General features: G+C 45.3%; 1 protein-coding gene across 5 annotated transcripts in view; it reads left to right on the top strand.

Annotated features, from left to right (window-relative positions):
• Window positions 1-24,518, top strand: part of AKAP13 (A-kinase anchoring protein 13) — a 1,053,268-nt gene that overhangs the window by 251,951 nt on the left and 776,799 nt on the right. For 4 of the 5 annotated variants that reach the window (XM_069222739.1, XM_069222736.1, XM_069222738.1 and 1 more), the window contains exon 7: window positions 10,033-10,225. The exons of the other annotated variant lie outside the window; for it this stretch is intronic. In XM_069222739.1, the coding sequence (XP_069078840.1) occupies window positions 10,033-10,225 (193 nt within the window). The remainder of the gene's footprint in view (window positions 1-10,032; window positions 10,226-24,518) is intronic. 5 annotated transcript variants of the gene reach the window in all.

Below are 24,518 nucleotides of genomic sequence, written 5' to 3'. Positions count from 1 at the left end.
AAAAGTCAAAAGTTCAGGCTAACTGCAATGGAGTGCAGGTATACTTTGTACCATATACCAGGAACTAGAAATGCAGTCAATTTCGACATGTTTTAGGGATCAGGCACATGCACTTAGGCCTGGTTTGCAGAGTAACAGTGCACAGAATCAAAAACCCATGAGGGTCAGTCGAAAAATAAATTGGGTTAATCATTCAAAAAGGGGCTTTTTCCTACATCCTCCTCCAATGCAAATATTTTCTTTACTTTCTTTTATTGTTCTGCATCAATGCCTGACATAGGATTGTGCCTTCTCTTTAAAAATGTATGTGTGTTGTAAAGTGTTTTATGAGAGAGAGTTATTTTTTTTTTTTTGTTAACTGTACCTATTGAATAATCTAGGTAGGATACATTGTGAATGACTTATATACAGTTCTTCTCAGTGGAAGTAACTGTATATTCCGTTTTTAGTTGTATCAGGAGTGTTTTGACAAATGTTGATCTTTTGTGCACTTGGATCTTCAGAGTAAATTTACTTCATGAACATCATGTTTTCGTCTAAGCAACGCTAGTGCTATTGTACCCATTTTCACTTCAACCTTTACAATCTGAATGGAAATGTTAACATTGACCCAAATAGTTGTTTTGCTTCCCGACTCTTAATGAAATGATGAATCTGGTCTAGTAAGAGTGATCAAGGTCTCTTTTTACCATTTGTGTTTTGTCCTCCGTTCCTGCTATTGTAAAAGATAGGAGCTATATCCCCTATAGGCGGGTAAACTCACTGCACTTATAGTAATATGTGACTTTGCAGTAATGTCAGGCTATTTCTGAAAGTGGTAAAGTGCTTGTGTATACTACGTTACCATTTTGTGAATGCTGCTCTCAAAAATCAAACCTTAATTAAGATGTTGAGTTCGAGCATGCAGTTTTTAATAATTGGTTCACTTGCTGTTTCCCCTGTCCTTCTGCTGTAATCTGATTGGTAATCCCCTGAGTTGAGAATGGAGGGCAGCTTTATATATGCTTACACAAAGTTTACTTTCCTGGTTTATTTCGTGTTTCTATGCTCAGACTCTCTGCTGACATTCACAGTATTGTTAACAAACATGTGTTTATCAGGTAGATCCCACAAGAATGAAGAAAATGTCATTCCCTCAACGTGGCTGCCTCATGCTTAAATTCAATTTAAAAAAACTTTCACTGATGGTCCTTATTTTACTAGTAATGTTTTGAAAACTACAAGCCTTTCTGTTGTGTCATGCATTTTATTATTATTTTTATTTGTTTTGAAGAAGCCAACCATAAATCACTACCTAACTAAGCAGTCTGCTCGCAGGTAGCTACTATGTTACTTTGTCCCTTAAACACTTGTATTGCAAAATGTATATAGCGCTTTCTACCCCTATGTGATATGTTGAAGACCTTTCTTACATGGATAGCACACTACACCTTGTAGAGTGTGTGGTTGGAAGTGTGTTTGCCTTTATTTTGATCCTGTGTAGGAAGTGTTTCCATGTCCTGTGTTCACCTGTAGAATCAAAACCTGCTTCAACAAAACAGTCTAGCTGTAAATGTGCAAATGCACACCACTCTGACTCTTTTTCCTGTGTTAGTGGTAGGAAGAACAGCTGTGGTGGCTGTTTTGGTGTCTTTCCTGCCATATACCTCAAGTAAGAGCAAAATCATGTCAGCTGTCAAGACACTATCAACGAGCACCTCGGTGTTGACTGTTGTTGCTTCATCGACAGGTCCTTTGTTCTTTAAAGCACCATTCATGTCAGAAGACTTCAGTTTTGGAAACATCACTGTTCCGCAGGAGGGGCCTCTGCATTTTGCATGGTGTCCTTAAAGAATCTTTGAGGATCAGGGTCATTATGATGACTCCGGGAGTTACGAGAACTGTTATACCATCATGAGGGCAGACATTACACCTGAGAATTAAAGATGGTGCAAGTTGCAGTGGATTTCTTTGGGTTATTCCAGCGCATGATGTAAAATTGATGTACTGAAGTGACAAATCCATCTCTGCCCCAATTACACCCCAGTTCAGCATCATTTGGTAACCCCATTTACCACCTCAATATCCTTTGGTTCCACCTCTGCAGCCTTCACCCGCAGCCCCACAAGCGTTTGTGCACCCTACTTTGGAAGCAGTGGGTGGTCTCACAGAGAGTGAGAGTGAAGAGGGACTGGATGATGTGGAGGTTTGACAACCGGATGAGGAGTCTAATTCAGAATTCAAGGATGATAGAGAAGTTCAAGCCTCAGAAGACTGTCAAGAGGTTCTCCCAGCAGGTGGGTAACTGACAAGCCGCTAGGTGACATATCCAGGTTTAATGTACTTTCATAGAGAACTGAGAAGTTTGCTCTTTGAAACCATGTAAGAAATATGCTGGGAAAAAGTAGTGGAAGGAGACTGTGTGGTTCTTTCATTCAAGACCCCAGATTTGGTGCATAGTATCATCCACAAATTAGGTGCTAGACAAGCCACTTGTCAAGGAATTTCACTGCTACCCTTGGGATTCTTTTATCCAAGATCTTCGGGCGCAAAGTTAGGAATCTACAATCCGTAAATGAACAAGTACTAAATACCCTGGACCATAATCCTCTTAGTAATAGATTTCAACCTCTTACAACGCTAGAAGATTTGGATTGACTAAACAGGAACAAGATAGATTTTCCATATGAATTTGCCCTGGATGTAAATAAAGAAAGGCCTACCGAGAACAGGGGAGATGTATCCCGCGAGATGGCACCTGATAGGAACATCATAGACATCCATTTGAATCAGGGAAACCAACTCCCTCCAATAATTTATACTCAAGATGATGTACCACTCTTACCATCTATAGAGGAGGCGCACCCCCAACCCTATCAATATATGGAAACAACTATACTTTACTGGAATGTGGCAGGCCTAACTAATAAGATCAATAACGAGCTTTGGGTAAATTTCATTGGGGATTTTCCTTGTATCTGTCTTCAGGAGACCTGGACATTAAATCCAGTCCACATAAATGGGTACAAGACATTTCATACACCAGCTGTACAGGTTAATCACGGCAGGCCAAAGGGAGGCCTATGCACATATATCTCAAACAAGGCATGGCTACATAACCCAAAAATGCAAATCACAAAAACCTATTATCAAATGATTGAATGCAACTTGGATCAGAATACGCACCTAGTACTCATCAACTTCTATAATAATGCAACGCATAGAGAAGTCCCCAAAATTTTAACAGAGATGGGTGAGGACCTAGAGGAAATATGTGCGAGCAATAGACGCGAGACTTTTATTATATGGGGGGGAGACTTTAATGTACATCTTTGCAAGGAACCCACAGGAAAGGTGTGTGGTTGGGATACCGAAGATATCGGCATAGGACCGCACTTTTCACATACCATTCAAGGAGAGGCAATGAATTCAGTGGCCCAAAAACATAATCTGTCTCTTGTAAATGAATTATCTTCCAAAGAACTACAGTTTAAACCAACCTTTAATGGAAGGGGTGCAAATACAGTTATCGATTTATATTTTAATGTCAACACATTTTGTACACTATTTTACTAATTACATAATCCACGACATCACAATAAGCGACCATTTCCCTCAAAGCCTGGAACTTTCACTAATCCCTGCCACACAGGCTAAAGCCAGAGAGGTAACGATGGTAAACGATATTGTACTAGCCCCGGGTAATGGTTATATACTGAGATGGACTCAGACTGACCCACAGGTATTATTAAAAGATATATTACGTGAACATACCCAAGTGTTCCTTGATTGCCTTAGTGATGACACGGCCCCAGGACAATGTCTAAGTGCTTTCCAACAGATAACCTACATCGTAAAAAAAGCCCTCACGATTAGGACAGGAGGGGCAGGGGGTAAGAAAAGGGAAACCGGCTGGTTTGACCACGATTGTACGAAAGCGCACACAAGATAAAAAAAAAAAGCCCTAAGTGCCCCCATAAGATGTCAGACTGAAATACGTATCTGTAGACTGGCATACAAGACAGCCACAAAAAAGAGGAAACTCGCTTTGAGAGGGAAGTCATGGGACAACTTACACAGAGCTAGTCTGACGAAAGACAATGCCCTCTTCTGGAAAATAATAAATACTCCCGTTCTAGGTGACAATAATACCCCTAGAATGGAAATTGCAATTTCGGAAGAGGACTGGATCACGTACTTTTCTAAGATATACTGTCAACCCAATGACAGAGTTCCTCCGGACCTTCTAAAAGTCCCAGACTTTGAGGAAGATCGACACCTAGCAGTATCACCTCAATTTACCTTAGAGGAGGTAGTAGAAGCTATAAACACAAGCAAAGCAGGGAACGCGCCAGGGCCCAATGGTGTTCCAATCGACCTATATAAAGCTAACACCGACTTATGGGGCCCTCTATTGACGCAGGTACTGAGGGCCATTTGCACACAAGGCCCACCATCAACATGGCGCCATTCTATCATCATACCCATATACAAAAAGGGGGATCGCCTTAACCCAGCCTGTTATAGGCCAATTTCTCTCCTCGATACATCAGCCAAATTAGCGGGGAGAATAATTCTAAATAGACTCCAAACATGGGCGGAAGAAAATAACATTCTATCCCCAGTGCAGTATGGCTTCCGCACAGGACTAGGTACAGTGGAACAGGCTCTGAACTTAACTATCCTAGTGGGGAAGTATACGAAGACCAGAGAGGGTAATTTGCACCTGGCCTTTATAGATTTGTCCTCAGCATTTGACTGTGTCTTGCATGAAAAGTTATGGGATATTCTAATAAGCATGGGGGTCGAACCAACAGTAGTCCATTTCATAAGGGATTTGTATACTGGGTGCAGAGCAAGAGTAAGGTACGGGATGAGAGAGGAATGCCGCCGCCCGCCAAGCGGGAACCGCCAGAAGACCGTACTGCGGTCAAAAGACCGCAGCGGTCATTCTGGGTTTCGCACTGGGCTGGCGGGCGACCGCCGAAAGTCCGCCCGCCAGCCCAGCGGGAAACACCCTTCCCACGAGGACGCCGGCTCAGAATGGAGCCGGCGGAGTGGGAAGGTGCGACGGGTGCAGTTGCACCCGTCACAAATTTCAGTGTCTGCAAAGCAGACACTGAAATTCTTCGTGGGGCCCTATTACGGGGGCCCCGCGGCACCCCCTACCGCCATCCTGTTCCTGGCGGGAGACCCGCCAGGAACAGGATGGCGGTAGGGGGTGTCAGAATCCCCATGGCGGCGGAGCGCGCTCCGCCGCAATGGAGGATTCTCAAGGGCAGCGGGAAGTCGGCGGTACACCACCGACTTTCTGTTTCTGGCCGCGGCTGAACCGCCGCGGTCAGAATGCCCAGCGGTGCACCGCCAGCCTGTTGGCGGTGCTACCGCCGACCTCCGCCATGGCGGTAATTACCGCCAGGGTCAGAATGACCCCCTAAGTCTTTTGGCATATACAGAGGGGTGCGTCAAGGCTGCGTTCTCGCACCACTTCTATTTTCATTATACATAAACAACCTAGAAAGTGAATTGATAAGCACATGTAAAGACCTTCCACAAATTGGTCAATCGCCCCGTTCCTGCACTTCTTTACGCAGACGATGCAGTACTCATGACCAGGACACCGCTAGCCCTCCAGAAACTCCTAACCACTTGTATAAATTACATGACAGCCCTGGGCCTCACAGTCAACCGCTCGAAAACGTTCATAATGAACTGTGGCAGGAAACTGAGCAAGTCCTATAAAATCACTATTCACGAGGACAAGGTGAAGATAGCTCCCACCTTCTCATATTTGGGCATAATGTTCGATAAACAAGCCACTTGGGCACATTGCGTGAAAACAAAAAAAGACCAGATCATTAAAACAACGGCGGCCTTGAAGATCTTTTCCAAAAAACTAGGGGGGGATCTCCCCGTCAAACATAGTAAAAATCTACAAAGCCAAATGTATCCCGGTGGCCACTTATGGAGCATGTATCTGGGGGTATACGAACTGCCATGCGATTCAGTTGGTGGAAAATGACTTCCTCCGATACATGCTAATGGCACCAAATAGCACGTCATCATATATTAGCCATTCGGAACTAGGGGTCCACTTTGTAATTGATCTAATTAAGATACAGCCTCTATTATTATGGCATAAAGTGTGGACCTCTGAGCATACCGGATTAAACCAGGCCATACTATCCGACTGCATGAATCTAACACACTCGCTTAGAGTTCCCTGGCTGAGATATATTATGACCTTTTTTTAAAATATGGTCTGCGAAGCATATTACCAAAACCCACAATCACTGGAAAAAATAACCAGGAGAGATTTGAGGGCTCTGACTTTGAAGCACTTGGATGAACAGAGATGGGAAGTGGAATCAAAAAAATCTACAGTAATGTCTAACCAACTAATTCTGTCGACGGATGCAGTCCAGCCTTACCTAGTAAGCGTGGTAAATACCCGACATCGATTTGTTCTTACAAGATTCCGCTTAAATATCTTCCATCGGCTAGTAACCTTTCCGATTATGAGTGACTGGAGTACAGTTTTAAGAGCATGTCCATGTGATGCGAAAGCTCCCCAATCTACAATGCATGTGGTCCTCTTTTGTAAATTTTATGATATACCAAGAAAACGTTTCTTATTGCCTTTTTTAAGATCGACTAATTTGCGTCAGTGCCGCGACGCGTATTTCAGCTTACAGATTTTATCCTCTATTGAAATGTGTGGAATTTTAGCAAACTTTTTATGTACAGTACTCTCTGTAAGGAAGTCTATGGGCGTACTGAACTAATTTTATTTGAATATCTGGAATCTCCGGTAAACTCCTCACTCTCTAGAAAATACTGTAATGGAACTCGATTTTGCACTGATGTAAATTTATCAAGTTTTATATACCTGTCCTTGAATTAATTAAGGATGTGTTTTATTACTTTCCCTATTTATTTATAAAAAAAATGTATACATATTTATTACTAAATGTGCTATTACTTGATACTTTTATGGCTTGTTGAAAGTCGAATAAAGTCTGTTTAATGATGATGATGGTTGGTTTATCAATTTCATGGGAAGACCAACAGATGAAGTCCATCAAGGCAATTCCCAGTCTTGACATGTGCTGGTAAAAATTATGAAGACACTAGCAACTGTACTGGTTGTACTCCCACGTTTGGCGAAGACCATTGCACACCTGATACTGACAGTCATGGCCCATCCTTGCCCAGATTTTGTTGTTGCCCTGGCTGCCCAGAAAATATTGCACCTTCCTTCCATGCCCCAAGATAGAATATTGGGGAAATGTGTCAATGCCTTTGGCAAAAGAGTTTGCTTTATGACCCCATCGTCTATCATGACAGCCAGTCTCCCCGCCATCTTAGGGAGCTACGACCAACAAGTATAGAATGACATTTTGCTATTCTAGAAGAATATTCTGACACTGAGAGGTGAATATGAATGAAGCAGCAAATTCCTCTGACGCTTTTATTGATGCAATCAATGGAGCTAACAGGAGCATCAGTTCTCTTTGTACAATTGCTAAAGAGCATTTAATGTCACTTAAAGTGGCTGAAGTGCTGAATACGCCATCCAAAAAGCATTCATAAGGCATCAGGACGGAAATGGACACTGCATTCTCTAGGGGGGCACACTATTTTTTTAAAACCCTCTGGAGTTTGAGGTTGTTTGGCAGACAGTATGGTTAATACTGTCAATCGTACAATTAGCATGGATATTCCAGATCTTGGCAGCAAAGCTACAAGTAGCTATCACTAAAAAGAAGAGGAGCCTTGCAGGCTTGCGGCCAAAACACCCATAAGGAAGTCTGACTTCCTACTGCAGCCAACTCACCCTCTGTGCATCCAGTAGAAGGGAACATTTAGGAGAAGATGTGGCCTAGCGTCTAGAGCTGCTGAATTTGGAAGTGGAGAAGCAGATTTGAATTCTATATCCTATCTCCAGTGTCTAAAAATAAAAATTGTAACTTACGGTTCTCATGTCCTTGGGCCACGTTTGTGGATAAAACTGGGGAAAAAAACATATTTTGTTGTGGAATGAAATATCTCTACCTTGTCCTCTTGGGTACTTCAGTTATTGCACTGTGGGTACATTGTGATGTTCTTGCAGAAATTACCTTGTTGATTGACAGCCTCAGAGAATCATCAACATTTGCAGCAATAGATACTCCAGCTTCTCACCACAGATTGAGAAGTTCCACGCATCAACCAAACCAATCTTTTGTTACAAGAATTGGATGATTGGATGCCCATTTTAGATCTTCTGGAATTTACAAGTTCCTGCGGTCTCAGTCCTTCAGTATGGTCGCTCTTCTGGAGTTCCTCTCTCTCCTGCAATAATGGAAATTTCTGAGATTACATACTTTTTCTGTAGCTGGACAGCACTGTAATTTAAAAGCTCTTAAAAACCTCAAGTCAGTCCAGAGTCTTTGCGAAGTACCCATCACCAGTTGCAGCACACATATACGAGTTTGGTTGCCAGGTTTATCCATGCATAAACAACTGGCTTATAAAAAGGTCAACAAAGAAGAAAGCTGAAAAGTCAACATACACCCATTTGCATTATTTCAGTGCCTGGGACTCACTCTGAATGAGGCCAAATCATTTGTACTTCAGTACCAATACTGATTTACCTTGAACAATGCCTTGACACTTGACAAGGGAAAGGTTTTCCTTCACTAGATCAAGAGGCGAAGCTGGTGGCTGTGGCCACTGCTATTTCATCTTTCTCAGTTGTCCCGTTGTGACAACATAGTCTTCTCTGGGGCTCATGTTGTCCCACATCCTGCTAATCTCACACTTCAGACTGCAAATGAAACCAGTCCAGAACAAGCTGGACAGTCGGTGGAAGCAGGCTGTAGGATCATAGGATGGCAAGGTGTTAGTTACCCGAAGCTTAAACCAAGCTTTGCTTTGGTTAAGAATGCCAAACAGTATTAAAGGTCTGCCTTTTTCAGTTCTGCAACACCAAATATTAGCGACAACAAATGTGTTGATGAAAGGATAAAGGTGCAGACAAGGCCATACTTCGACCAAACCCTTATGCAGTATTTATTGAGCTACTGTAGTCTCGTAGCCCCATCAGTGTTTTTAGTGTAACATTGATCCCGCTCTATTATGCCCTGGTTAACTCAAAAATTATGCCTTTGTTTAAAGGTGGCACTATGCTGCTTGGTTGCTAAAATTGCATATAGTCTTATTTGTTTGTTTTTTAAAGCTTGGTGTCACAAAAGAGACTGCTTAACTGGGGAAATTGAAATGGACCACTTACCAGTTATCCTCCCCTGGTCCCAACCTTAACACCTTAAAAAGGGAAAGGCAGTATTAAAACAGATGAAGCACAAGAGAAAGCGACGGTGAGACAGAGGAAGACGAGCCATGAGCAGTGGACGGGAAGGCATCACGAGCCCTGTACGGTGACAGTGCGCACGTACTGTTGTACTTGTTAGGTTGCAACTACTTCTTGAAGTCATAATAAAGGTTTCCTCACGCTGTGCTACTTAACTTCCTTGGTAGGATGAGAAATAGGTTGAGTGTAAACTTACAGCAAGCAACAATTTGTGTATGTCTGTAATGGGGCGTGAGGGAATCTGAAAAAGACTCTTTTTGGAATGCATGGGAAGAATGGGGCAGTCGCCTACAATGCCACATCCATCAGTACTTCATCTCTGTTTGCTCCTGTGCTTCCTTCTGACGCTTGCTCCTGTTCTTTGAAGAGCACTGCAGGCTGAAAGCTAGCTTCACTTCCTTATTACTCTTAGTAACACGTGGTCACCTTTATTTAACCGTCTATTCAGAGTCGAGTTTTCGAATCCAGGAGAACCTGTTGATAGGGATTTGCCTTTTTGTTTGTGGTTATTTTTGGCACTAAATATTGTTTCTCCTAAGATTGCCGTTGTATGTCTCTAATCCTGGGCAGAAGGAGCAGCCTGTCCGATTACTGTTTTGCTTTGCTGCCGTCCGATGAATCAGACTGAAGCAGGAGCATATGTTGCCGGACTGCATCGTGTAAGCGGGGTTTACATATTAACAAAGTGAATTTTGTTTCAGTGACGAACCCAGTGAGCCGGAGTCTTGGAGCAGCGTGTCCCGTGTGATACACTCGGGGGATTTCTGTGTGAAACACCACCGTGACTTAAATGTCTATACGCTGACACAAACGTTCCAAGAGGGCTGCCGCCCGAGCCTGGACGACAACATAGGGGTACTGAGAAAACACATACAGAAGCACTCCCAGCAAACGGTAAGCGTCTCGGAAAGTGTTTTGTGTGCGGTGGGGTGGGGCCGTCCATCATTCTCTGTGGTTGTATGGAATGTTTTAATTCCATTAGAAACTCTTGGCAAGTTGTGTTACCTTTTCTCTATAACTTTTCAACTGCACCTTCGGAGCTATATTCGTGTCCGGGTGCACGTAGAAGTCGTTGAGAGTTAGATCCACCTGCAGCTTCAATACAGCTGCCCCTATTTAATTACTGCCATGTTGCACATTGTAAACATATGGCCAAGTGAGAGAAATCCAAATGCAAGCCCTTGGTACTGTGTGGAGATATACAGTACGCCCGAGTACCCAGAGCAAACACTGCGCTGATTGTGGCTACTGGCTAATGTTATTTACCGATTTCAACATCTTGTTGCATGCCTTTAAGCCAAGACTACGGTGACGGATTTCACTGATAGCGATTTGTTTTGATCAAACGTGTACTGCTAAAAACAGGACACCCCTTTTGAGGTAATTCTGCAAATAGTCCGTGCTTGCTTACATTACAGTTAGTTTTAGGTACCCAGGTGTCGCTTTTACTTACGTAGTTAAATATTTACTTGTTTTGAGCTAGGGTTCATGAGCAGCAGACGATATCGGTAGTTGTGTTTGCTGTAGTTAGTGCATGAAAGTTAATTGTGAGGAGTTATACCTCATCGATAAAACTTCAACCTCTGTGACATTTTTTTTAGATGCCTTCAATAAGAAGATAATGTCTTTTTGCTTGTTTTTTTTTTTTTTTTACAAACGTTGTAAGATGTTTGCAGCAGCAATTTTGCTGGGTCTAAAATCGGCAAAGTTTATTCCTGTTTGTTCCTATGCTTTACAGACAAGTTGGACCCATCGCTACAAAGACAGTCATCTTTAAGCATTTCTGTGGAAGGGCACAAGCATTTCCAAAGGTTGGAGCGAGTACTGTTCTAAGCTGGCGCGCTGAATTAATTATTGTATCATACTGTCAGAAGAAGTACTTTAAAAACGGTGAAGTTAAACTATGTAAACCAGTGTTATAAAACAAAACGACTTTGAAATTAGACAATTATTACTGTCCTTATCTCCACCGTAAAACTCTGCAAATTGCTGCTTTCCGTAGATAAAATTGAAGGAGAATACTGATTTTATTAAAGGCAAATGAGACGAATATTAATCAGTCTCATGTATTGCTTTATTTTGTAAATCACTTAAAATAACACAGGTCACATAATCCTGCATCTGGCAGAAGTCATTAACACAATTTAAGAATATCCCCACCTCTAAATACCAATACTTATTAATTCATTCATTTCATAAAACGTTATTCCGAATGCCATAGGCACTCATAAAAAAATGCAGAAAAATTAAGAAAGAATATACTCATAAAAACAACAACAATATCAGATATTTGTGGCAGCGAACAGCTGACTTTAAGAATGCACCTACAGACCTACAGCAAAACCTACAGAGTCATGAGAGAGCGACCGTTAAAAAAAAAAAAAAAAAAAAAAAAGAAATTCAATGTGGGTATTGAAACTCGTCAGGTACATCTAATATAAAGTGTACAAAAAAGTTAAAATGCAGTAAAGTCTGATTAGATATACTGTCACGAGGGCACGTGCTAATATAAGCAGGACTGAATGGGTCCAAAGGAAAGCATAAAATACTATGTATGGTACAACTTCTAGAACAGAAAAATAAAGCATGCCCCACTGCCCTGACAAAAGGACAAACACGTTTCCATCATAATCTAGATTGATTAATCACATACTGTTTAATGATAGGTGTAGGGAAATGCCTCCTTGGCATGGTTACCCCTTAACATTTTGCCTTTGCTGATGCTAAGTTATGATTTGAAAGTGTGCTGGGACCCTGCTAACCAGCCCCAGCACCAGTGTGCTTTCCCTACACTGTACCTTTGTCTCCACAATTGGCACAACCTTGGCACTCAGGTAAGTCCCTTGTAACTGGTACCAAGGGCCCTGATGCCAGGGAAGGTCTCTAAGGGCTGCAGCATGTCTTATGCCACCCTGGGGACCCCTCACCCAGCACATGCACACTGCCTCACAGCTTGTGTGTGCTGGTGGGGAGAAAATGACCCCTCAGAGTGCCATGCCAACCTCACACTGCCTGTGGCATAGGTAAGTCACCCCTCTAGCAGGCCTTACAGCCCTAAGGCAGGGTGCACTATACCACAGGTGAGGGCATATGTGCATGGGAACTATGCCCCTACAGTGTCTAAGCAAAACCTTAGACATTGTAAGTGCAGGGTAGCCATAAGAGTATATGGTCTGGGAGTTTGTCAAACACGAACTCCACAGTTCCATAATGGCTACACTGAAAACTGGGAAGTTTGGTATCAAACTTCTCAGCACAATAAATGCACACTGATGCCAATGTGCAATTTATTGTAACATACACCCAGAGGGCAGAGATGCCCCCTAAATACCTACCCGACTTCTAGTGTAGGCTGGCCAGTTCCTGCCAGCCTGCCACACACCAGACATGTTGCTGGCCACATGGGGAGAGTGCCTTTGTCACTCTGTGGCCAGGAACAAAGCCTGTCCTGGGTGGAGGTGCTTCTCACCTCCCCCTGCAGGAACTGTAACACCTGGCGGTGAGCCTCAAAGGCTCGCCCCTTTTGTTACAGCGCCCCAGGGCATCCCAGCTAGTGGAGATGCCCGTCCCTCCGGCCACTGCCCCCACTTTTGGCGACAAGGCTGTAGGAGATAATGAGAAAAACAAGGAGTCACCCACCAGTCAAGACAGCCCCTAAGGTGTCCTGAGTTGAGGTGATCCCTGCCTTGAGAAATCCTCCATCTTGTGTTTGGAGGATTCCCCCAATAGGATTAGGGATGTGGCCCCCTCCCCACAGGGAGGAGGCACAAAGAGGGTGTAGCCACACTCAAGGACAGTAGCCATTGGCTACTGCCCTCCCAGACCTAAATGCACCCCTAAATTCAGTATTTAGGAGCTCCCCAGATCCCAGGAAATCAGATTCCTGCAGCCTGAAGGAAGAAGGACTGCTGACCTACAAGCCTGCAGAGAAGGAGGAAGATGACAACTGATTTGTCCCCAGCCCTACCGGCCCTTCTCCAACTTCGAAAACCTGATCCAGCGATGCATCCGACAGGGACCAGCGACCTCTGAAGCCTCAGAGGACTGCCCTGAACTACAGGACCAAGAAACTCCCGTGAACAGTGGCCCTGTTCAAAACCTGCAACTTCTTTGCAACAAAGAAGCAACTTCCAAAGACTTCACTTTTCCCGCCGGAAGCGTGAGACTCCACACTCTGCACCTGACGCCCCCGGCTTGACCTGCAGAAAACCAACACCTCAGGGAGGACTCCCCGGTGACTGTGAGCCCGTGAGTAACCAGAGACGACCCCCCTGAACCGCCACAGCGACGCCTGCAGAGAGAATCCAGAGACTCCCCCTGACCGCGACTGCCTGTAACCAGGGACCCGACGCCTGGAACCAACACTGCACCCGCAGCCCCCAGGACCTGTAGGAACCAAACTTCAACGCAGGCGAGAACTTCAGGGGACCCTCTGCCTAGCCCAGGTTGTGGTTGTCCCGAGAAGCCCCCCCTGTGCCTGCCTGCACCGCTAGAGTGACCCCCGGGTCCCTCCATTGATTCCTACCTGAAACCCGACGCCTGCTTTGCACACTGCACCCAGCCGCCCCTGTGAGGCTGAGGGTGTGTTTTGTGTGCTTACTTGTCTCCCCCCCCCCCCCCCGGGCTCTACAACCCCCCCCCCCCCCCCCCCCCCCCCCCCCCCAGGCTCTACAAACCCCCCCCCTGGTCTGCCCCCGAGGACGCAGGTACTTATCTGCTGGCAGACTGGAACCGGAGCACCCCTGTTCTCCATAGGCGCCTATGTGTTTTGGGCACCTCTTTGACCTCTGCACCTGACCGGCCCTGAGCTGCTGGTGTGGTAACTTTGGGGTTGCCTTGAACCCCCAACGGTGGGCTGCCTATACCCCAGGACTGAGACTTGTAAGTGTTTTACTTACCTCCCCCAGGAACTGTTGATATTTGCACAGTGTCCACTTTGAAAATAGCTTATTGCCATTTTTACAAAGACTGTACATGATATTGTTTTCATTCAAAGTTCCTAAAGTATCTAAGTGAAGTACCTTACATTTAAAGTGTTTAATGTAAATTTTGAACCTGTGGTTCTTAAAATAAACTAAGAAAATATATTTTTCAATATAAAAACCTATTGGCCTGGAGTAAGTCTTTGAGTGTGTGTTCCTCATTTATTGCCTGTGTGTGTACAACAAATGCTTAACACTAGACTATGATAAGCCTACTGCTCGACCACACTAACACAAAATAGAGCATTAGAATTATCTACTTTTGCCACTATCTTACCTCTAGGGGGAACCCTTGGACTCTGTGCACACAATTTCTTACTTTTAAATAGTATATACAGAGCCAACTTCCTACAATAGGTTTTTTTAATTGAGTTTCTTCTCTGACAGAGCAGACTCGTTTGAGGAAACATTCTTTCACTCATACTTTATATTTTTGTGTGTTTGTTAAGGGATCATCAAATAACATTCTGCATCCCAATCTGATTCAGTTATGGATAATATTTTGTAATCAAGTTATGGATAACCCCTTGTCAGTAACCCTTTGGCACAAGACAGACCGTCCTTGATAAATGAGCGATTTAAAGTGGCATATGCGTTCGTCCACAGACATCCAGAGTAATAATGGAGGTAACTTGATAATATCCTCTACATACAGTGAACCAAGCTCCACAAGACACATTGTCCTAACCCCCCTCACTCCAGCTGCATATGTAGCTTTTAGTCTAAATTGGTGTTGATACATTTCCAGCAAGGTAATCCAAGGTTTCTCCCTGATCTTAGATGGTCATTTTTGTAAAGAACTCACAAACCTGTGAAACATCTTGCAGCTAATAGCAATTGTAGTCCTCCAAGGTAAGCTACTTTAAAAAACTAACCCTAAATGAAAAATTCTAAACTTTTACTAAAGGATTATTGTAAATGGAAAATGTCTGCGAAGTCAAGAGACCAGTGCCATGAGACATAATTTGTGAATTAACAGAATTCTTACTTTCGTCTAAACTGCACCATAAATCAGTGAAAGATACCACTAACTTCTGCAGGGCTCTTTGGTGTGCAGCCCAGAAGCACCACATCACCGGCGTATTGCAACATTGGAACTGGGTACCATTAATCTTCAAGACAATCGTAAATTGTTTTAACAAACAGAAATTAATATTATTAATATATAATAAAGGGGCCAAAATGCACCCTTCACGTACATCTACTTGTAGCCAAAACAATTCTGTGAGTTCCCCACTGGGTCAAAACTTTCCCTTTGCAAATAAGTCGTGCAACTTTGCCAGAAAAGTGACTGCTGCCTGATCAAGACCCATTTCTTATAAAAAAGGTGGCCAAGCTTGATTTTATTGTATTTTTTTACTTTATCAAAAGCACTTGAATGCCCTATAAATGCTAGATGCGAGTTGCAGTTATTTACTACATTGTAATTACAGATAACTGTATTTAATTTGAGAAATTGGTCTTAAGTGCTTAGATTTTTTCTTAAACCATATTGACTTATACATAAAATATTTTTCACCTGTACCATTCCCGAATCCTATTAAAAATCACTCTAAGACCTCTAAGAATCAATGAGTGAAATAGGCCTGTAGCAGCACAGCTCCACTCTATTTCCTTTTTTTTTTTTAAAATAGGGACTGCGATGGAAGTTGACCATGATAGGGAGAAAATCTTGGCACCACAGGCATGAAAAACATTAGACAGCAGCTCTATATGCAGATGATGTCCTACTATTCCTGACTGACCTGCATGTGACAGATCCGCATTGCATGCTAATCCTACGTCTCTACGGAGAGGCCTTCAGTCTGTGTGTCAACCATGCTAAATCTCTGTTGGTCCCCCTCCACCCCGATCCGGATTACTTTGCGTGGCAGACATCCATCCTCATAAGGCTTTTGAGCCTCTAGTATTTAGGAATGTGACAGAGACTTCTAGTTGCAGATTCCTTACCTTATAATTTCCCCCAGGCGTCGGACCGGATCCAGAGATTTTTCTTCAAGCTGTACCGTTGTGCGCTGTCAGGTGGCATCAGTTGACTCTGCTTGCATCGTTGGCATTGTGGTCGCCATGATGTTGCAGTCCTATATGGGTGCCACCCCGGCATGCTGACGTTGGTTCTTTTCTTTCTGCGCTAGATTAGGCACAGATCTGGAGAGAGCTACCCTCAGTCATATTTTGACTGACTTCGACCGTTTTGTCGAATTCTTGACACTTTTTTGGTGCTTTGAGGCTGTCCCAAAAGACCAAGCTGTGTGACTCCTGTCACTGAATGATGTTGGTGACGGATCCACACCTCGTGTGTTTGTGGTGACTGAAGCACGGCCATGACCCGAAGTCGTGATCAGAGTGCTGGGCCGTGAACCCGAAGGCTTTGATGTAGTAGTCCCTAAAGCTCATTGGGGCACAGCCAGTCTCGGGCGAGAGGGACGTCACCAGACCCCTCATGGAGACATCACAACTCCTCTTCATCCCATTCGAAGTCCTCGGGACATTTGGGTCACAAAAAAAAGTCGAAGAAGACCAAACGTTCTTCGACTTTGCCTCATTGCTTAGATGATGCGAAGCAGAAAGAGCATCAACGATCTAGGCCTCTGTCTTTGAGGCCTGTTTCTAGGCTGACTTCGCGGCTCCCCGAGTTTCCGGAAGCCAGAGCGACCCTTGCCCAACTTAAGAACTCTAAGGAATTCTATGACAATGCACCTCATATTTGTGCAGACCGCCCCTTCTTTGATGACATTGGACTCTGTGGTGGTCAGAGAGGCCGCCAGCTCCAGAAGACCCCTCAGGAACCATTGTTGGATCCGTGCTGGCGCCGGCCTTGCCAACACGACCTCCCACGGTACCAGCAAAGGCATCAGTGCTTCTGACATTGGTCGGGCCACAGTCGACGTGTAGCCCATACTGATACAAGACTCTGACCAAGAGGTGGACCGGCATTGCTCGACGCTGATTCAGTCTTTAATGGGGCCTACATTCCCCAGCTTAGATCCTGACCCTTATTTTTATGGGTATGGATATGGGAAAGTATGAAGGGGTCACAGGACCCTTTAGAATTCCGGCTGGAAGACCCTGTACTGCACTGGGCACAGGAATTGAGCAAAGCTAGTGGTCTGACTACCTCTTCCGACGCTGGTATGCTTTCTCCCCTTACCATGGCTACGGAGGAGGGAGCATCATATTCTGTAGTGGTGAGAAGGGCGGCTGAAGTCCTTGGCCTTGAGCTTCCTTCTGTTGCAGACAGGACCAACCTCCTTACTGAGGTGTTTCAGCCTGGGGCTTCCACCTAGGAATCCCTCCTACCTTACAATGAAACCCTCACTGATGTCCTTCTCGGTGCCTGGTCCAAACCCAGCACAGGGGCTCCTATGAACAGGACGATCGCTCGTTGCCACCGGCTGCGCTGAACCACCCTTAATTCCTTACCCAACATCCTACACCTGATAGCCTTGTCATCCAAGCTTCTTTTTCCTTTGGTCGCATTCCCATCAGCAGCCCCAGATAAAGAATCAAAGAGATTGGATCAAGTTGGTAAGAAAATATTCTCTTCCTCCAGTCTTGCATTGTGAGCTGTGAACACTGCATGCCTTTTGAGCCGCTATTCTCATATTCTGTGGGATAACGTCACATGGGTGCTGCCACAGGTCCCGGAGGAGACCCAGGCCATACTCTTCCAAACTGTTGCAGACGGGAAGGATGCAGCTAAGTTGACTATATGTTGTGGGGTGAATGCGGCTGACTCACTAGGCAAATTGGTTGCGTCGATGGTGGCCTTATGCTCCCACGCCTGGTTGAGGACATCTGGCTTTTTGGGGGATGTCACTCATGGACATGCCCTTCGATGGCATCCGTCTCTTTGGAAACAAAGCGGACTCCGCATCCTCGGACATTTGGCCTTGCAGCTCCTCCTCGCCCCCCCACAGACTCTTTTCACCCCTTTAGTAGCTACGGAAGGGGCGCCCAACCATGCCTATTCCCATCCAGCCACTCTGCTCGCATGCTGACAGCCTCTGCATGGCAGCGGACCCGGGATCCAATGTGCTCGTGGATAAGGGAGCCAGCAGTCCACTCAGTCCACCTCTGCAGTCTCCAAACCTTACTAGTCAGTAGCTCCATCCTGGACCAGTTGGTGGCAGAAGCCGCCATCGCCTGCCCCACTGGGAACCCATCATGGCGGACAGGTGGGTTTTGCAAATAGTCCAAAGGGGCTACTTCCTCCTCTGAGACTAGTCCTCCGGCCATGCCACCATCCTACGATTGGATGATGGAGGATCACCTGGCACTTTTCTACTTGGAGCTTTAAGGCTGTCTTCGTCACGGGAGCCATAGAGAGGGTCAGGTTCCAATGCCAGAAAAACAATTTGCATTTAAGGCACACGGCCAAACATATAAAGTTCTTATGTAGTCCATGTGTGAACTACAGATTTATTTTCCGGCACTTCTGGCTCTTCTTAATTCACATCAATACAGCGACTCCACATCAGTCATCTGTAACCGCCAAGCCTCAGCCAACACATGCTCCGTCTACTGGACTATAACCAAATGATTTCATTAAGGCTTTTTTAATCCATTTTCCAAAAGTACCTCTAGTACCTTCTCTAGGCTTCAGTAATCATGTGATCACAACAACAACAACTCCTCTGTTAGAATCCTGAACTTCTTATCTAACCACACCAAACCTAATGGAATCGTCTCCCTCTTGTTTTGAGAAACCCATATCTCGATGAATCGTCTGTAATCCTGAAGCGAGTTTGCTTCTTCTTATCTGTCGTGCCAGAAGTAGGTTGTGGTTTTTACTTCCGCTACTTTCTGGTGCCCAAAAAGGACAAGGGCCTCCACCCTATCCTAGACCTCCGGTCCCTCAGTCTGTTCCTCAAAAAGGAGAAGTTCACAATGCTCACTCTGGCTCAGGTCCTGTCTGCTCTGGACCCTGGAGACTGGATGGTAGCGTTGGACTTGCAGGACGCCTCCTTTCATGTTCCTGTCCTGCCTGCCCACAGACGTCACTTGTGATTCGTGGTAGGTCACAAGCACTTTCAGTTCACCATGCTACTCTTTGGCCTTACCAGCGCCCCTCAGGTGTTCCCGAAAGTGATGGCGGTGGTCGCAGCTCATCTGCACAGGTCAGGGGTTTGTCTTCCCATACCTTGACGACTGGCTGTTGAAGGCGGCTTGACCCAGGCTGTCATCTTCCACCTCGAGACTACGGCAATCCTCCTGCATTTGCTGGGGTTCCCTATAAACATGCCTAAGTCTCACCTGACTTCCTCTTAGACGACCCCTTTCATCGGAGCTCTTCTGGACGCAGTGCAGTTTTGGGCCTATCTTCCCGAAAAGCGAGTTCAGGATATTCAGGCTGTGATACTGATGTTTTGGCCTCTGTCCTCGGTTTTGGTGAGAATGACTAGGGCTGCTGGGCCTCATGGCCTCCTGCATCCTGTTGGTGACACGTGCCAGATTGCATATGCAGGGGCTGCAGTGGGACCTGAAGTTCCAGTGGGTGCAGCATCAGGGGAATCTCTCTGACATGGTCCAGATCTTGTAGGGAACTGCGGAAGATCTGCAGCGGTGACTTTTGAATCTGGATTGGGTCAGAGGGAGATCCCTCTTCTGTTCCCAACCAGATCTCACAGTGGTGACGGATGCGTCACTCCTGGGATGGGGCGGCCATTTGTGGGGGCCGAAGATCAGAGGTAAATGGTCTCCGATGCAGTCTGGGTTCCATATCAGTCATCTGGAACTCAGGGCAATCAGGCTTGCATTGAAAGAGTTCCCTCCCTCTCGCCAAGAGAAAGTGGTGCAGCCCTTGTAGTTGAATTTCTTATTAATAATAACAAAGTGACACAATTCTAGTAATAATTGAGCATTTATAAGCAAAATAAAATACAGCTGGAAGTACAGCACAGTTCTGCAACTGAAGCCACACTCAACTCAGCTCTTACACACAGTGATTTTTATACACTCCTTCACAACACTTACAATTAACAAAACAATTATTCTTTAAACGCTTTCTAACTGCTTGTTACAAAAATACATTCATGGCAGATATATTAAGTACACATTATCTAACATACACAATGTCCATCGACCCAGCCTTGTGACCTCTATCAATATGTCCTCCCTGCACATCTACCTGTCTCTGAAGTTTTACGTCCTGTCTCCTCCTTTCTGCCAGCCTTGTAAAACAAACATCTAACGCCGTGTCTCCCTTTCAAGTCTGTCATGATTTACCCTTCTCCTTTCCTGATAGCAGAAAGAGGCTCAGACTCTCCCTTGTGTGTGTGCATCCTTCTAAGTTATCTGTGGTATGCTAACCTGAATCGTAACTGCTTTACCCTGCACCTGGCCTCTCTTCTCATTCTCCTTTCTGTGTTCCTTATTGACCATTATGTTCAAACCGATTCCTGTACTTTTCTCGTATAATATAGACTTCTGCACGTTTGTTTTCTAATTCGTGTGTTGACCAGAGTAGGCAGTTTTCTTAAGGCCTATTACACTGTTCACCGACAACACCGCCGCCCTTTGGCACTGCAACAAGCAGGGAGGCGTGGGGTCCTGGATCCTTTGTCAAGAGGCTCTGCGCTTCTTCTTGACATGGCTGGAACATCAGGGCTTATCCCTGATGGTTCAACATCTGGTGGGCTCTCTGAATGTGAGAGCAGACAAACTCAGCTGTCGATGCATGGTCGATCACGAATGGTGTCTCCATCCATGGCGCAAGGTCTCTTTCTGTAGTGAGGAGAGCCTTGGTTAGATCTGTTTGCCGCTGCAGGGAGCGCGCAATGTCAGCTGTTTTGCGCTTTGGCGTTTCCAAGGCAGCACTCGGCGACGATTTTCATCTCGAACTCAGGCCTTCTGTGCGCCTTCCCTCCAATGCCACTTCTGCCCAGTCGCAGCTTGCGGGAGTAAAAAATTGGCATTGTGGCGCATGGCTGGGGGAGGCGCAACAAACAATGTAATAATGTCCTAATTATTTTTTTCAACGTAACTTTCTTGCCGCGCTTATCCGCTCCCCTGGCTCTGTTGCAGCAGCAGGGGACGGTTCTCTGCCCGAACCTGTCCAGTCTCAGCCTTCTTGCGTGGAGATTGAGCGACATCAGTTGACCGCTTTCAACCTTCCGCTCGAAGTCTGCAATGTAATCTTGCAAGCCAGGCGTCCCTCCACCAAATCGGTATTCACCTGTCGTTGGAACAAATTTGTGCCATGGTATACCAACAGGTCTGTTGATCCACTTTCTAACACCTCTGTCTGAAGTTTTGCTGTTCATTCTCTCTCTTGCCCAGCAGGGCTCTGCTTTGGGCACCCTTAAAGGCTACCTATCTGCCATCTCTGCCTTTCTCAGACTGACAGATCAACTATCCTTGTTCAAATCTCCCATTGTTAGGAGGTTTCTTAAGGGACTCACTCATATGTTCCCTCCTAATCTATTCATAATGCTGCAGTGGGATTTAAATCTGGTATTTGCGTATCTTGAGTGTGCTCCTTTTGAGCCACTACATTGTCCCTTGCGGCTTCTCACTTTAAAGACATCCTTTCTTATTGCCATCACCTCTTCTCGCAGTGTGAGTGAGCTCCAAGCCCTTTCTTCCAAGCCACCATTTCTCTCTTTCCATCCTCACAAAGTGGTGCTTCGTACTAGGGCCTTTTTCCTCCCTAAAGTGGTCACGCCATTTCATGTAGTCCAATCCATCTCTTTGCCTACGCACCCCCACATCCTTCTCATGAAGAGGAGAGACTCCACCATCTAGATCCAAAAAGAGCATTGGGGTTCCTTCTGCATCGTACCAAAGACTTCTGGGTGGACGATCAACTCTTTGTTGGTTATGTGGGTTCAAAGAAAGGACAGGCGGTACAGAAGAAGACCATCTCTCAATAGGTTGTCCTCTGCATCAAGATGTGCTACGCTTTGGCAAAAAATAAACCCACTAAGGGTTTGCTTGATCATTCCACCAGAGCAACTGCTGCAGCCACTGCGTTAGCACGCGGAATTCCGGTCCTGAATATCTGTCAGGCAGAAGTGTGGGCGTCCCTGCACATGTTCACAAAGCATTATGGCCTGGATAGTCAGGTCCGTAGAGATGGCTACTTTGGCTGTTGGGTCCTGTAGGACTTTTTAGTCTGGTCTTAGTTCACAGCCCACCTCCAAGGAAAGTATTGCTTGGCTATCTATTCTAAGGTAAGGAAGCTTCAACTAGAAGTCTCTATCAGATAAACAAGTTACCTACTTTCAGTAACAAGTTTTCTGAGTATTCTAGTTGCAGATTCCTTACCGAACCACCCATCCTCCCCGCTTGCGAACTGATTTCTTGGGTAAGATTCTCCCTTTCAGGGCTCTAGTTTTGGCGCACCAATATCAGTGTTCTTCATGGCTCCACACTACTGGCGTGGAAAGTCCTGAGTAGAAACTGAGCTATATACGACTGCGAAGTCATGACAACCACGAGGCCAACAACGCATACAGAGTCGACTGACGCCACCTGATGGTGCAAGGTTACTGCTTGAAGAAAAATCTCTGGATCCAGTCCGTAGCCTGGGGGAAATTCTAAGGTAAGGAATCTGGAACTCTACCAGATAAATTGTTACCGAAGGTAAGTAAGTTGTTCATTCATGTCACCTTCCTTCCCAATCTGGATTGGAACTTAAACTTTGCTCATTGGTTCGAAGGGTAAAAGCTGACTTCAAGGCGGGAGTCCCTCCCCCTCAGTGTGATGGGTAGGGTCTCACTATATAAAATGATGGTTTTGCCGCGGTTGCTATACTTTTTCCAAAACTTCCTGTAAGCAAAACCCCATCAGTGGTTCTGGGAGGTGGACACTGTAGGAAATACATTTTTGTGGCATAACTCCACACAGGGAGTTGCATTGTCCAAGTGCCAACAGGCCACATACTAAGGGGTCATGGGCATGACTAACCTTTACTTATACTACCTGGCGTCCCAAACACTAGTCATTAACAATTGGTTTAGTGTGGGCTGGTCCCAGTGTACAGGATTGAGGTAGCCTCAGTGGGCTTTGATGCTGTGATGGATATGCTATATGGTACTCCCATTCCTCAGACACTTCCCGAAGTCACCCAGGTAGTCTTACCCAACTGGCACATAGCTCTTTGATACACAGGCTGGGATTCTAAACTTAAGAGACAGCTCCCCCCCTCTTTGGAGAGGAACTTGGCTGCTGGCCTAAAAGGCTTCGCAAAATGGGACTTGATTGTTATCTCCCTATTGGGGGGCATCTGGTCTGGTGATTATATACATGCTTTTAAGGAGCTTCAATCGGTATTTGAGCTGTCACCTATACAGTTCCACAAGTATCTTCAACTGAAACATGCTTTATGGACACATATGTCTCCAGACAAGGAGCTCCCTGAGCACAGTCCTTGAGAGGCCAGGCTTATGATGGGTACTCTACCAAAGAGGGGGAAATTCCAGATCTACTGCTCCCTGGTCATTAACACCCCAGATATGTTAATGCTGCTACAGGCTCTGTGGGAAGAGTGGGTCAACCCCCTGGAGGAGGAGGGTGATTGGTGAGATGTCAGAATGGCCCTCCGCACCATCTCTTGTAGGTTAAGATAAGTGCACCTATACTACCACTCCTAGTTAACTATTTCAGGTGTACCTCCTCCTCCTCCTCTTCTCCGGTCCCACCTGCTTAGTGTTCTCATGAACCTACAGACGTCTATCATATGGTATGGCTGTGCCTGATGATCACCAGCTTCTGGGCTGTTGGGCTGGGAAATAGTTCTGTCACCAAAGACTGCCCTGCTGTGAATTTTTGAGGGGTTGGACGAGAGCTGATCAGGCATTGGTCGGCATAAATACAATGCTTGCGAAGCGGGAAATGGCCTGGAGGTAGAAAGTGCCCACACCGCCCTCGTTGTCTTATTGGTGTTGAGTAGTGGTTGATGTGTGCAGCAGGAGGAACCAGTGTATGAAGCCCAGGGTTGCCAAGAGAAACACAACAAGATATGGGACAAGTGATAGGACTACTTTGGACTTGGTGTTTTGCTTTCATGAAGCTCTTGGTGTGTGCATTGGGGTTGGTACAATGTCTGGCTGTGATAAGCTCATGGTACTGCATTGTGACTAAGTTTGTCTAGGTGGTCATGCTTGGTTTTCTTCTGTGATTTCTTTTGTCTGAAATATATATGTGCGTGCGCGCACACACACAAACACATCTCTCTCTTTTTCTTTTTCTATCTCTTTCAC

Source organism: Pleurodeles waltl, chromosome 3_1 (assembly GCF_031143425.1).
Source record: "Pleurodeles waltl isolate 20211129_DDA chromosome 3_1, aPleWal1.hap1.20221129, whole genome shotgun sequence".
In the NCBI taxonomy this organism is placed as follows: Eukaryota; Metazoa; Chordata; class Amphibia; order Caudata; family Salamandridae; genus Pleurodeles; species Pleurodeles waltl.
This window is presented reverse-complemented; position numbering and strand designations above follow the sequence as displayed.